The 15,840-nt window shown below is 38.4% G+C and overlaps 1 protein-coding gene across 3 annotated transcripts in view; it reads left to right on the top strand.

Moving 5' to 3' along the window:
• Rtn3 (reticulon 3) overlaps positions 1-15,840 on the top strand; it is a 67,761-nt gene that overhangs the window by 18,404 nt on the left and 33,517 nt on the right. For 2 of the 3 annotated variants that reach the window (XM_041661247.1, XM_041661246.1), the window contains exon 2: positions 2,985-3,041. The exons of the other annotated variant lie outside the window; for it this stretch is intronic. In XM_041661247.1, coding sequence (XP_041517181.1) covers positions 2,985-3,041 — 57 coding nt within the window. The remainder of the gene's footprint in view (positions 1-2,984; positions 3,042-15,840) is intronic. 3 annotated transcript variants of the gene reach the window in all.

Consider the following 15,840-nt stretch of genomic DNA (forward strand, 5'->3'; position numbering starts at 1 on the left):
CTCCTCCCTCAGCCTTCTGAATTCTTGGATTATAGGTGTGTGCCACCACACCTGCTGTTTTAGATTTCAGCTGATCTGTTGATAGATTTAATATTAACAGTGATTACATGTGGAAATGAATCCATCTGGGAAAAATAAACAAGATAGTAAGGATTTTCCTTTAAAAAGAGGGGAGAGGCTTGAGAGATGGTCCTGTGCTTAAGAGTATATTCTTTCCTTGCAGAGTAGGTTCTCAGTACCCACACTTAGTAGCTGACAACTGCCTATAACTCCAGAGCTAGAGGATCTAATGCTCTGTTTTAGGCTCTGCAGGCACCTGAACTCATGTAAATATCCACATATATATATATATATGTATATATATGTATGTATATATATATTTTAAAATAAGCCATTAAAAAAGAGTGAGAACAATTCTTATATTTAAGAATGTGTGTGATGCTTCATCTTGTTGTTGTTTCCGAGACAGGGTTTTTCTGTAGCTTTAGAGCCTGTCCTGGAACTCATTCTGTAGACCAGACTGGCCTTCCACCTGTCTCTGTCTCCCGAGTACTGGGATTAAAGGTGTGCACCACCACCACACACCATATTTCATCTTAAAACAACTTGAAAGTGAATTTCAAATTCTGTTCTTGAGTTAATGAGTGACTATCTGATCCCCACCAAATTCTACCTTGATTTTAATGTGCTCTGTATTTGTTATAAAATAATTCTCCTAAATTAATACTTAGAGATACTGCTATGGCTTAGTTATTTAATGTAATCTGGTTTAAGTAATACTTTAATATTTTGAAAGCATTTTTTTTAAATTTATCATCCATACATTTTATTTCAGTCGCATACATGTCTGAAATGATTTCTGGCCAATTTTGGAAAGAACATTTCTCTTTCAGCAAACCTAATTATACTAGTAATAGTTGTCACGCTCATGTGCCCAGCACTGCACCAAACCATTTACATCTATTCTCCCACTACCTTTCCATATAACAATTCCCTTTATTGGCATCCTTTACAGACAGCTCTCATGCTTAAATGAGGTGGACTGATTGTCAAGAACAGTAACAAGGAATGAATTACAGAGCCTAGTCAGCAACCAAGTCAGTTTGTAACCAAACACCTCCAGGAGAAATGTTTGGTTCACTGTGGCCTCCTCCTTCCAATGATAGTCAATGTAGTGGTCATTTTACCTTGCCTGCTGTAGGCTTCCCAATCCCAAGGCCAATCCTATCCCAAATCTTGTGTGATGGGTTCTTAATAGCCAAAGACTTTTCAAGTATATATTTATAATACTATGAAAGCATCTTTATAATCGGAAGAAAAAGTTCATGCATAATGTTTTGTATATTTAGGACATTTGGGGGATGTTTTGTTTTTCATGTGACTTTTTAACATTTACTTTGTGTGTGTGTCTGTGTATTTATATGGGTGCTTGCATGTCACAGTGTTCATATGGAGATCAGAGATCAACTTGTAAAAGTCAGTTATCTTCTATCATGTGTGAACTCTGATACTGAATTTAGATTATCAGACTTGGTGTCAAGCACCTTTACTGCTGAGCCATTTTTCTATCTCAGGAGACTTTTTTTAAAAAATATTTTTTATTTTTACTGAAAGTTCATGTTTTCTTAAGTGCCAAAAGCAAAACTTCCTTCTAATCTGACAATAACTTCTCCAATTTCTCTTTTTTTTTTCTTTTCTTTAAACACTGTCTCACTGTGTAACCCTGCTGTCCTCTGTATAGACCACACTGGCCTCAGCTCAGAAGATCTGCCTGCCTTTGCATCTGCTTCTTGAGTGCTGGGGTTAAAAGGTGTTCCGACATTCATGGCTCTGTGTGTGAGAGACAGATACAGAGACAGAGGTGCCAGATTTTCCTGTACACGAGGCTGTCTTGAACTGACCCTCTTGCATTTAATTCCCAAATGCTGGGGTTACAGACATTCATTACCATTTTGGGTTTCACCCCAGACCATTAACCCCTTCTGTTAGTCCCTTTTGTTGACTGAACACATGGGCGCTCCTTCCAGCTTAGATGTTGTTTTTTATCTAGTCATCTGTTGGTGGACTTTTACATTATTTCTAGTATTTAAAATCAGCTCCCTTACTGGATATCCTTACACACATATCCTTGTACACAAATGGGCCTTGTTTGTAGGATGGGTTCCTGAAAGCATTAAAGGGTATGTTTATGGAGCAGATAAAATGGGGTTGTTATGTGTATATTACATTTTTTATATGTTGACAGATTGGAAGATGTGATTTTTTTCAAAGATGAAAGATTTCTCATATTAGCCGTATTTTCCAGTTTGTTGTGATTTTGTCAAGGGTCAGGTTTTGCTTCAGGGGGCTGGTATTGTTGTTGTTTGTTTATTTTTGAGACAGTTTCACTTTGTAGCCCTGACTATCCTGGAACTTGCTCTGTTAACCAGGCTGGCTTTGTCAGATCTACCTGCCTCTGCCTCCCAAGTACTGGGATTAAAGGTGTGCGTCACCACGTGGCTCAGTTGAATATTTCTAATATTTCTAAGTGTTCATCTTAATGACCTTTTGAGAAAGTGTTTCTCTGTGTAACAGCCTTGGCTGTCCTGGAACTTGCTTTGTTACTATACCAGCCTCAAACTCACAGAGATGCACCTACCTCTGTCATCTTAGTTACTTAACACTTCAAAATGTAGTTGGAAATATTTAAAGCAAGTGTCAGTTAGTACTTAGAAACCCGCTTTGCCAGAGGGTAGAGAGGAGAATCTGTTCTTGAGGTGTAGCTGTTGTGAAATGGTAGGACTTCCTCTTCTCTCCCAAAGGTGATAATGCTTGTCTAAAAGAGATTGACTTGGTAAACTTTTAGAAGTGCATCCTGGAAGTGAAATGAGGTGTCACTGGCAGGTGAGTGAAAACAGTCGTTGGAATACCTCCAGAAAAAGAAAGTTGAAGTTAAGATTCCTGTATAAGGTTGTCAATTTTTTATGCTGTATATTTTCTTTCAGATTCCTTTGTTTCTTCCTCCTCCTCTCAGCCTGTATCTATATTTTCGACCTCACAAGGCAAGTCCCTAACTCTTTTTTTGCACATTAACAAAAGAAAAATGTTAAGAAAGAGGCTGTAACTGAGGATGAGGTGGAAATCTTTTATTGCCCCCACAACTCTCAAATGGAAAATAGTTACTAGCCCATCCTTTTGCTATTTAAAGGTTGCCAGTAGGTCCTGATTGAGGCTAAGTGAACCATTTAATACAGCATAAGTTTTATATGTAGTTTTGACTATTACATAAAAAAATTAAAAACTGAAACTGGGCGGTGGTGGCTCACCAGCACTACAGAGGCAGAGGCAGGCAGATCTTTGTGAGTTCAAGGCCAGTCTGGTCTACAAGAGCTAGTTCCAAAACAGGCTCCAAAGCTACAGAGAAACCCTGTCTCAAAAAAAAAAAAAATTTTAAACTGGAGTTGGAGAGATGGCTCAGTGGTTAAGAGCACTTGTGTGCTCTTCCAGAGGACCCGGATTCAATTCTCAGCACCTACATGGCAGCTCACAACTGTCTGTAGTTCCAGTTCCAGGGGATTCAACTGCTCACACAGACATGCAGGCAGCCATAACACCAATGCATATAAAATTTCTAAAAATCATTTAAAAAAATTTAAAAACTGGGGACTGGAGAGATAGCTCAGTAGTTACGTGCACTGTCTGTTCTTCTAGAGGACCTGATTTCAATTCCCAGCACCTACGTGGCAGCCTACAGCTGAGTTCAGTCTTTAGGACCACATGGTAGAAGGAAAAAATCAATTTCTATAAGTTGTCCTCTGATATCCATATATGAATTGTCTCTCTTTCACACACAAACACACACTGCTAAAAGTGTATTGCATTGGGAATGATAACTCAGCAGTTAAGAGGTCTTGCTGCTTTTCCAGAGGCCCTAAGTTTGATTACCAGCAATTATATTGGGTGTTACTGTATTTCTAGCTTCAGGGGATCCAGTACCCACTTCCAGCATCCACAGGCACTACACTCTACATAAACATCACACTCCACTCCCCCACACAGACACACAATTAGAAATAAAATAAATCTTAAAAAGTTTTAAAGCTTGTCTGTAGGGTTTGGGACTTCTCAATCCCAGCATGCACTTAACCTATTAATTTGAATTCATATAGTTGATAGAGAGGGGCAGTGAGTTTAGAAAGCAATATGAGAGTATGCATCCAGTGACCTACAAAATAACAGCCTAGCTACAGGATTTTAAATGTAAATCTGACTGGAATTTATCCCAACAGTGAGGCTGCTTTCAGATCCTTAGGAATAGCCAAACAAGTAAGTTGACTTGTAACAGTTAAGGGTCCTTATTCTAGAAATTAAGATGTGACTAAAAAAAAAAAATCAAAGTGTGGTAGCTAGCTAGTACTCTGAAGGCAGGGACAGGAAGATCACCTGAGAGTTCCAAGCCATCCAGGATTGCACAGCATGTGGCACTAAATCCAAACACAAGTCAGTGGGGCGCTCTTAGTACAACACTTGGCTCCCATGCACAAGTCAGCCAAGTGCTGAGGGTGGTGGTAGCGGCGTGTATAATTAGAGCCACTAGGTAGATCTCAAAAGTTCTATGTGAAATATTCATTATTCTGGCTGGGATTTTCTGCAGGTTGGATGCTGATTCATTAGGAAGACTTTGACCATAAAATAATAAAATCACAGTGCCGGGGATGTAGCTCAGTTTAGGGTACTTGACTAGTATAACTGAGGCCCTGAATTAGATACCAGTACTGCAAAAATTAAAAAATTAAGGTCTGGAGAGAGATGGCTCAGTGGTTAAGAGTACTAGCTGCTCTTGCAGAGGACCATGGTTTAGTTCCCAGCACCCATGTAACAATGTATAAACCATCTGTAAATCCAGTTCTGGGGGACCCAGTGACTTCTCTTCCCACTAGCACCAGGCAGGCATGAAGTGAACTTACATATATGCATATAAAACACTTGTGCCCATAAAATTAATAGAAATATTTTTAAGTTAAAAAGAATAAAAACCTTTTGAAATGTTTTAATTCATAGCGTTAGATAGCATTAGAGCCCCTAACTTTTTATAGTATCCTTAATTATATGATATTAAGATAAGTAGAATCATAATTCTGCTATATTATGAGCCAAATATTGACCTTTGAAATACATGTTTACTTTCTGCTTACCAAAGAATTTTGACTCATGCAAACTCAAAATAGTCTTACTGTAAAGGCAGTTAATGGTGCTATATCCCTAACAGTGTTCCAGCCCAGCCTCTTTAGTAACATTTCCCTGCAAAACAAAACAAAAAACAGTATTCAAAAATCAGTCCAGGGGGCTGGAGAGATGGCTCAGCAGTTAAGAACACTGGCTGTTATTCTACAGGATCTGGGTTCAATTCCCAGCACCCACATGGCAGCTTACAACTTGTCTATATAACTTCAGTTTCAGGGAATCTGATACCTTCTCATCAGTGCATATAAAATAAAGTTAAATTATTTAAAAATCAATCCAGGGGAGCTCTGCTAGTCTGGAGGCCAGACTCTTCATCATGTGAAGAAACACTTGGTAGATGATTAGTTGTGCTCTAGGGTAGCTAATATTGGAAGCTTGTAATCTGTCTTTAAAAATAAGGAGAGGAAGTTGATATGTTTGTTGGTTACCAAAACCCTGGGACTAGAAGCAGTCCTGTCTTACGAAGGCCATTCTGAATGCTGCCACTAGCAGGAACTTTGAGTCTTTGTCATTAACCCAACTAATCCCTTGGCCCATTAGTTTTGGGAAAAACACACTACTTTCATCTATCCAAACTGTAGCAATCATTAAGTAGAACATTTTTAGATTTAAGAATGATTTGTGGGCTGGGATTGTAGCTCAGTGATTGCTATATATAAAGACCTAGGTTCAGTCCTCAGCATAACAAAAATTGTTTGTATTTTTTTTAAATATTTATTTATTTATTATGTATACAATATTCTGTTTTGCGTGTATGTCTCCAGGCCAGAAGAGGGCACCAGACCTCATTACAGATGGTTGTGAGCCACCATGTGGTTGCTGGGAATTGAACTCAGGACCTTTGGAAGAGCAGGCGATGCTCTTAACCACTGAGCCATCTCTCCAGCCCCCAATTGTTTGTATTTTTAAAACTGAAACGCAGATAATCTATTTACCATTATCAGGTTTCAGGGAGGTGCATGTATCAAAAAAAGAAAAATGTCATTAATTGAGTAAAAATGTTTTCCCAAAATAAATTAAATTTATTAACTTACTTTTATGAAAGACATGTGTCATAACCTAGGAAATCAAACTTTTTAATAAATTTATAGTTAATGTGCCTATGGAATAATCAGTTCCTTCTTAATTAGCGTGTGCTCTAGAGTAGACCCTTGTAGTCTTCTTCCTCCAGGCTCCTTTTTCCATCAAGCAGACCTTAACTTCAGGCACTCCCTAAGCCTTTCAGAAATGAGGAATGAATTTTAATGGTGTCTTCCTATATGTTATAAGACACAGGCAGATATACTATATGTGGGTAATATTTAATGAGCCTTTACCATGCTAGTGTTTGATGCAGATCTTTAATCTTCACAGCCAGTGGTAGAGGGGAGGCATTAGCTCTAGAATGGTAAGATTCCTAGCTCAGGGTCACACAAATCAAGGACTCCAAAATCCCTGCATATAACTGCTGCATCTGTGATACAGATGATCATAAATAGCTGTATTTAGGGTTTAGAGGCTTTTTAAAGGATGTCATATTGAAGTTGATGTTAAAAACCATGAGAGCAAAAAAGGTAACTTTAACATATTCTCATTATTAGTGATAAAATGTGCTATCATTTGGGGGAGAGACCCTCCATTAAACACAAAATCATATTGAAATTTGGTTTCAGCTTTGAAGAGAGTGGATCTAGAAAATACTTAAATTTTATTTAGAAAAGTGTTTTGTTTTGTTTAAATAGATGGCAATAATATTGGAAATAGGGGTTCCGTCCACCATTGAGGACTGGAAGTGGAACTGCATCTTGGGCATTTGTGTTCACTTTGACTGATGCAGTGGGTGTCTGGAATAGGAACTTACAACACTGAACTTTGGGGCAAGCATTGAGGAAAACATTTTGCCAGTTACAGCCTTTTTCTAAAACAAAAAAAAAATTTAAGTGAAACATTTTTCTTTGTACAAAGGAGACTTTTTGTTTAGGATCTTGCTTGGCTGCAAAGTTGTCTGCTGGCTAACTTCCTATTTGGATGCTGTGGCTGAAAGTCGCTGGTACTGTTGTGCACGGTAATGTGTCTGCCTTCTTGTTTTGTGAACATAAGAAAATTCAAGTGTAGGAAAACCTATACCTGAATATTTCAAGCTTCCCTTGTATTGACATACATACTATTTATGTGAAAGAATCACTTAGTGGTTACTGCAAGCTGGCACCCCTTTGCTAATATGTGTAGTTTTCTATGTTGAGAGTAGCCCTTTAATTAAAACAATAGAATTCCTGAGTAAGAGGGGAATTAAGTGGTAATCATGACATTAGTCTAAGCTATTCATTCTTTTTAGGAAGAACTCTTCACAGTCTATCTAAGATGCTTTTTGGATTTAGATTACATGTTTTCAGTGATTAAGGCAGGACCATTTACATAGAGAAGTAGTAGACTTTTATTCCTAGCTGTTTGAGTGGATCATATGATTGGAAAAAATGTAGAGAAAATTTTTTGAAGAATAGCGTAAGCTGTAAGGGACTTTACAGTTCAGATATATTTATTTGGTGTATATGTTGAGTTCACTTAAAGTTTTTAATTGTGTCACTTTTTTAATCCTCATAAAATATTCTAATTCTAGAAAACCCTCCTCAGTCAATTCCCATGCCAGACTCTCTAGTCAAGTGGAGTTTTGCCTTATTGCATTTAAACTTAGTGTTATGATATTTTTAAAAATAGGCTCAGAATTGGCTTTTTTTCCTTTATCCAGAACCGAGCACATGCTCTGCAAGACCTTTACTACTAAGCTCCACCCCTGCTCCTCTTCTGCTATGTCATGTGCTCCTGGACAAAACAATGGACAATGAAGAGTAGCCACCTGTGACTTATAGGACTGGAGCTCTGAAGTGCAGCTCTGATCATTCTGCTCCCTAAAATTTGCCAGATGTGCCTAAGTAGTGGCCATGGGGTCTAGAGAACAGAGCCTGGGCTCTGTCCTTAGAGATTCTGAGTTAGTGAACGAAAGACACAGCTTCAGAAATCGGTGATGATACACACTTTAATCCCATCTCTCGGGACAGAGACAGGTGGGTTTCTTAGTTTGGGAGCAGCCTCCTCTGCAAAATGAGTTCCAGGCTAGCCAGGGCTGTGTAGGAAGACATTGTCTCAAAAGAGGTTTAATATTATTATTACTATTATTTTTTTATGAAAAGTTCCCATAGTTCAGCAGTGGTGGCACAACATGCCTTTAATCCTAGCAAGTTCCAGAACAGCCAAGGCTACTCAGAGAGAAACTTGTCTGGAAAAAGCAAAACAAAACAAAAAAGCTAATAGTTGCCCTACGGATTAAAAAATTATAAAAGGGGGCTGGAGAGATGGCTCAGAGGTTAAGAGCATTGCCTGCTCTTCCAAAGGTCCTGAGTTCAATTCCCAGCAACCACATGGTGGCTTACAACCATCTGTAATGAGGTCTGGTGCCCTCTTCTGGCCTGCAGGCATACACACAGACAGAATATTGTATACATAATAAATAAATATTAAAAAAAATTATAAAAGGTTGTTTCCAAGGCTGTTTTTTAAACATCTTCATTCACATAGCACCTAACAGAATCCCAGCACTCGGGAGGCAGAGGCAGGCAGATCTCTTAAGTTTGAGGCCAGCCTGGTCTATAAGAGCTAGTTTCAGGACAGCTAGGGCTGTGACACGGAGAAACCCTGTTTCAAAAAACAAAAAAAAAACAACAAAAGCAGAAGTTAAAAATACTATTTGGCCTAGACCAAGTGATGTAGAGGTTTTTCACTATCCAAAACTTAGAACTGGACAGAAAGCTCTTTAAAGTCAGCTGTGGTGGTACATGTCTATCACCTCAGCATTGCATCTTGCCCCTCTAATAAAAGGCATAGCCTGTAGTCTGTGTCAGGAAAGTTTTTATGTGAGATTGAGCAGTTTGCCCACCTTTATACAGTACAAGGACTTTGTGTGTGCAGGGGCGGTGTGTAGGTGATTGCACATGTTTACAAATGAGAAGATAACTGTGATGTTTCTCAGGACCTGCTCACCTTGGCTTTTTGAGATTTGGTGTTTTGGTTGACCTGGAACTTGCTGATTATGCTAGGCCAACTGACCAGTGAGTTCCAGAGATCTGTAACTGTATCCTCAGTACTGTGATTACTGGTGTTCACCCCTGTGCCTGGCTTTTTTTAAACTGAAGTTTCTGAGACCCAAACTGGAGTCCTTGTGTTTGAGTGACAGACACTACAGACTGAACTGATATATTTATTTGTGCGTACGTTTGTGTGCAAGTGTTCATAGAGGCTGTAGGAGGACATAAAGCCACAAGAACCTGCATGTCTTTGTTCTACAATGCTGGGGACCCAGGCATGCAGATAGATGCTAGGGATTTGAACTTAGGTTCTCAATGCTGGTAAGTGCTCCTACCACTGAGGCATCTCCCCAGCATCTTTTGGTTTGGTTTGGTTTGGGTTTGGGTTTTCAAGACAGGGTTTCTCTGTGTGACAGCCCTGACTGTCCTGGAACTCGCTTTGTAGACCAGGTTGACCTCAAACTCACAGAGATCCACCTGCCTTTGCCTCCCAGGGGCTGGGATTAAAGGCTTGTGCCACCACTGCCTGGCATATTTTGAACTCTTAAAGTGAATGTGAATATTGAGTCCCAATGTTGGAAAGGCTAATTTAGAAACTACTTGCAATGATTTATTTTAATATATTTTATTTTATTTTATTTAAGACAATCTCACTATGTCACCCTAGCTTACCTGGTACTCACTGTGTAGACCAGGCTGGCCTTGAATTCATAGAGATTCGTCTACCTTTACTTCTCTAGTGCTGGGATTAAAGGCATAGGCATGTCGTCTTCTTATTTTAATGTGTGTATTTTGCTTGTATGTATGCCTGATGCTACAGAGGCCAGAAAAGGGCATTGGCTCAATCCCCTGAAATTGGAGTTTTAAATGATCACCATGTGGGTGCTAGGAACTGAACCCAGGTCCTCTGCCCAAAAAAAATGCTCTTAGCTACAGAGCCATCTTTCCAGCCCCCCCCCATTTTGTTGTTGTGTTTTTTTGTTTTATTTTTGTGTTTTTAAAAACACAAGCTGTCCTCTCCTAATCTTACTGCTCTCAAGTGTGGGATCCCATATGTGTGCTCCATACCCTACTCATGAAATTTTTTCATGAAGATCTAAGTGTATATGAAGCATTGTGAGGTATATGTTTGCTTGTGTTTAGTTTGTTTTTTGAGACAGGGTAACTGTGGCCCTGGCTGATCTGGAACTCATAGCAGTCTGCCTGCCTCTGCCTCCTGAGTGCTGGGGTCAAAGGCATGAGACACTATGGGCTGAATGTTTGAAAAAAGAAAGCTAGTAGACATTTTATGAGACATAAAATAATCCAAAACTGATTGACCAGCAAGTCATGTAGTGTGTAGTATTTTAATAGGTAACAACTTTCAAGTTGTCTGGAGTTTTCTGCTGTGTTGTAAGGTACTGATTTGAACAACACTGATGACTGTTAAGTGCCATGCTGACTACTAACTGGAGAGTTCTTGTTTAGAATTGTAGTAAAAGAATTGTTACATTCTGCTTAATGTTTTCACACTACAAACCTTTCACTTCTGGCCCAATTTTTTTTCCATTGTATTAGTACATATTAGCACTACCCGAGTTTGTTAGAATTACAGTTAGCTACAATTTCTTTTCATCTGCCAGATTTCTAATGGAGATCATTAAAATTAAAACACAGATGAAGGTGTTACCTTCTTTGACTACACATGGGAAAGTCTGACAGTAATGAGAGCTACATTTGTATCTTGTGCTCACCAAAGAATGAACAAAGCATTGTTTTGTTTACCCTCCAAACTTGCCCTAACAAAACACTGTCCACCATATAGTTATGAAATCACTGTTAGGTGTGTGTGTCTGTGTGTATACATCTTGCTGTGTAGTCTATAACATGGTCTTGAACTCTCAGTCCTACCCCACTCTCACCAGTGCTGGAAATCCTGGGAAGCACACAGCTCTAAGATTATTTGTGTGTAAAATAGTTCTGTTATTTTCAATAATCTTTAATAAGGAGCTGGGGCTGTAGCTCAATTGCCTGACACATATGAAGCCCCTGGATTCAAATCCTAGCACCCCATAAACAGAAGTGTATTATATTCCAGTAGTATTAGCATTTGGGGAGGTATAGACTGGAGGATCGGAAGTTGAGGGCCATCCTGAGTTATAAAATACAAAATAATTTTGAGGCCAGCGTGGAACACAGAAGACTTTGTCTCAAAAAAAAAAAAAGAAAAGAAAAGTATGTATTTAGTAGAACAGTTGCAGTCTGTCAGGTGGTTATGATGTTCATAAGAAAATCCACTAGTATTCTGACGCAAGACTTCTAGCCTAACCTCATAGTTTTGCCTTAGATTATTCCATAACCAGTTCAGAACCATTGGAGTGCTTAGAATTCCGGGGAAATATGAGAGAAGCCAGAAAGAGGAAACTAGCTCATTCATGTCCTGCCACACATTCTGTAGTCATCATTTCTTTGCTTCATGCTTTCTTTTTCTTTTCATAGACTATAACCAATACCATTATTTTGCTTATTGATTTTTGTGTATTTCTGTTTCTTCTTATTCTGTCAGCTCCATAAAAGACAGGCTTTTTCTGTTTTATTTGCTGCATTACCCTAGTTTCTGAAACAATGTCTGGCATGTGATAGACAGTGAGCATTGCTGAATGATAATTCCCTTTATTGACACTCATCTGCGATCATAAAACAAGTAGGCTGCACTCTCCTTCGGGTCAGCTCTGTTTGCCTCAAAGAGTTCTATTCTGTTAGGAAAGCTTCAGAATTTTAACCCACTTTGCTGGGCTTGATTTATCTTACACTCTTTTCATGCTGAGTATCTCAGCTATGTAGTGATGGTTGTAAGCTATGTTTGCTACATTTGTAGCCTTACTTTTTTGTCTTAGTTTTGTAATCAGACTTACCCCCTTTTTTTCTTCTTTCATTTTGAAGCATTCCCCACTACCTAGGCTACAGCTTTGCTGTTCTAAAGTTCAGATCCTGTGACATAAAATTTTAGTAATATGCCATAATAAAGCAACTTTTTTTCCCTTTTAATGGCAGGGTTTCTATGTAGCCCAGCTGTCCTGGAATTCACTATTTAGACTAGGCAGGCCTCTGACTCTCAGAGATCTTCCTGCCTCTGGTGTCCCCGCCCGGACCCAGTACTGGGGCTAAAGGCATACACCACCACTCTGAGATAATAACTCTTGGGCTGGAGAAATGGGTCAGCGGTTAAGAGCATTGACTGCTTTTCCAAAGATCCTGAGTTCAATTCAGTTAACTCTCAATTTCCAGCAACCACATGGCGACTCACACCCATCTGCAGTGAGATCTGGTGCCCTCTTCTGGCCTGCAGGCATACATGCAGGCCAAATACTGTATATATAATAAATGAATCTTTAAAAAGAAATAAGACAGCTCTTTATATGGCGTTTTGAAACATCTGTAACAGTGGGATTTTGTTAACTGTACTAAAATACTTAATTCTTACTTTAGGTTTTAATAGATTTGTATGATGTCATAAATTTTCTTTTATATAATTAGAAGAGAGCCTAAGCTACATGTAGACAGTCCCAAAGGAATTTTTCTTTTCATGTTTTCCCAATTACTCTTTTATGCTCAAGGCATTGCTGTCCTGAGCCTACTTAGACTTCCCCTGATCAAGTTGTACCTTTGATTCATTTATTTAGGAATATTTTAAGGTGTGCTTTGTTCCAGCTCCAGAGATATAAGCAGTGTATGAAAAAGACACTGTCTTCTCTCATGTGCAGAAAAGACAGTGCTTTTTCTTTTTGGGTATGGTTATCTTCATCTTTCCTTAGATTAGAAAGAGATTATCTTGTAGATCAGACTGGTCTCGAACTCACAGATATCCACCTGCCTCTGCCTCCCGAGTGCTGGGATTAAAGGCATGTGCCACCACTGCCCGTAGGAAGAGATTATCATAGTAAATGAATGGATGGTTGCTGTGGAGTTAATAATCAGTAAGACTGTCATTTCTGTTTTTAAAAGAATTCTGTTTACTGTCTTAACCAAAGAAACTCATACCAATGTAGCAGCGTAAACGAATGCAGACAGAGTGTAAAAAAATATATATAGCTTTAATGTAGAAATAGACTTACAGAACCACCGTTCCCGCGGAGACCAGGAAAGCAGAAGCGAGCAGCTCGGAGCTTGCTCGCCAAATTTATAGGCAGACATTAGCCCGAGGCGAACACGCCCCTTAAGGGGCGGGACTTATCCCTACATCTCCCCTTTTTGTCTAAATAAGACAGAACTAAACCAAATACAACTACATACAATAACAACAAATAATAAATACAACAAACAATATTGAGAACAAAAGCTTTGCTAAACATTCTATCTCAAGAAGTCCAAATAATGTAAAGAGTAACTACAATTATATAATCTTCAACTCAGTCAAAGATCTGAGAAGGGAATAAACACTACTCAACAAACGAGATATATCCAAAATGTGCAACAATTGACAGAGACAACTGACTACCTGGGCAATCACCCAAAGTCTCGTTTGCAACGTTGAGTCAACCAATTTTGGCTAAGGCCTAACATAACTGACATACTATTATTAAAGGCAAGGAACTTTTCAAAACTATCTTACCCTGTCTTGGCAGGATATGACAGTCCTGTTTTATCCATTGATGCACGCTCTGTGTCTGTGTCAGTGGTTGAGGTATGGGCATTTCTTTGCCCAAACGCCAGTTCTGCCAAATAGAAAGGCTCCAGGTGGAGTGTTTTTGGTGCTCAACATTTTCTCGGGAATAGAGCGGTGTTGCCAGGAGCAATTGTGTCTCACTATCACGAAACTCTGAGTTAGATTAAAGGCCATTTTCTACAGCTCTTTGAAGAGGTTGAAGATTATCTATCTATACTGAGTATAATCTCTATATATCTAAAGAACCTGATTAGTCTAATTACAAATGACAAACTTAGATGACAATTAGTCTATATAATTCTCAATATCTATCTAACTTAAAGAATAAGACAATAAACGACTGTGAAACAAATGAGGACAATGACCTCCAAATATAAACAATGTACAAATATACATTGCAGTAGGTAAATATATATCAATACACAAATATTATATAAGTATCTTAATCAGAGGTAGAAATGTACACTGCAATATGGTAAATATATACAATATATATATCAATACAATATATGTCAATACATAAAAATGTTTTAAACAGAGGTAGAAACATGCATGCGTACAATAGTCCATATAATTTAACTTTGTTTCATTATACAAGAATTGATACCAATATATTTGTCTAAAAGCAGTAACTCACAATTATAAATCTATTATCCCATCATTCCCTCTTTTTTTTTTTTTCAAAATGATCCTTGAGCTTATAAAATTCCTCTCCCAACCCTCAATCATATACTAATTATAATCAACCCCTAAATGATGTCCCTAAACCCAAGGGCAAACTTTACTGGGAGAGGGGACGTCGTTCTCTAGAATTACTTCCTGCTGTCATAGGGGCGACGTTCTTTCTGGGGGATCCTGTGAAAGTAAAATGATGGTTAAATTTCAAGATAATGTCTTTTAAAATTGCAAATAGTCTCTGAGTATTTTCGTGCAGGTCTGGCCAAAATGTTGTATAAGATGTGCACCATTTCAGCTAACCAAGTTGGAACTGTCTTGTGCAGCTGGTATCAAAAGCAGGTCTTGTAGTAGCGCTATCAGTATCATGACGTCATATCAACCAGGTGGAGTTGTTGTTATGGGGCCCCATCTTCTTCCTGGAAACTTAAAATGTCACTTCAGGAAAAACTCATTGTTCATTATGAAAAACTTAAACATTAATCATATAGACATATATATATATATATTCAATGAAAGACATGATAGATATATTCAATGAAAAGTATGATAGATATGAAGAGAAGCAAAGATGTTTTCTAAACTCATATTTCTTTCTGTCCCATATCATGGCTCTTGACATGAGACAGAAACTCCAGAAACTCTGGGTTTTTCTCTTACTAACAGGCTTGGAATTGGAGAGGGACTGAGCCAGAGTCCAACTTCAAAACCAGCTTTATAAATTTAGAAATATGGTTTAATATTACTTACACAACCCATTCAGTTGTCTTGATATTTCCTATTGGGCAGGTATTTTTCCATCTGTCAGTATCCAAACATCCAGGGTCCCTTGAATTTCTCAAAGATGAGTGTTTTCCTGTGGAGATAAGAATAGAACCCTGCCCCCATTCTATATGTTTTTCTTACCACCTGTATGAATATCATCGTTGTGGATGAGTTGTCATTTCTCCTTTCCAAGAGGTTTCTCCTCTTCAAATCGAAACTTTATTAATTTTGATGGTATCCACAATTTTTCTTCTCCTGTGGAAACAAGAGCAAAACCCCTTCCCCAACGTAGCACATCTCCTGGCTTCCACTGAGAGGTCAGCACATCTTTGAAATAAATCGGTTGATTTAGTTCAGCAGACTTTTCCATTATCCAATGTCTTTCTGCTGCTGTCGTTCCTTTCTCATTAGCGTTAAGAAAATTCAAGGTTAATAAAGCATTATGTAATATATTTCTGGGGGTATTTTCAGTCC

Source organism: Microtus oregoni, unplaced genomic scaffold (genome assembly GCF_018167655.1).
Source record: "Microtus oregoni isolate MIOR12 unplaced genomic scaffold, Mior012 000012F_ref0000307, whole genome shotgun sequence".
In the NCBI taxonomy this organism is placed as follows: domain Eukaryota; kingdom Metazoa; phylum Chordata; class Mammalia; order Rodentia; family Cricetidae; genus Microtus; species Microtus oregoni.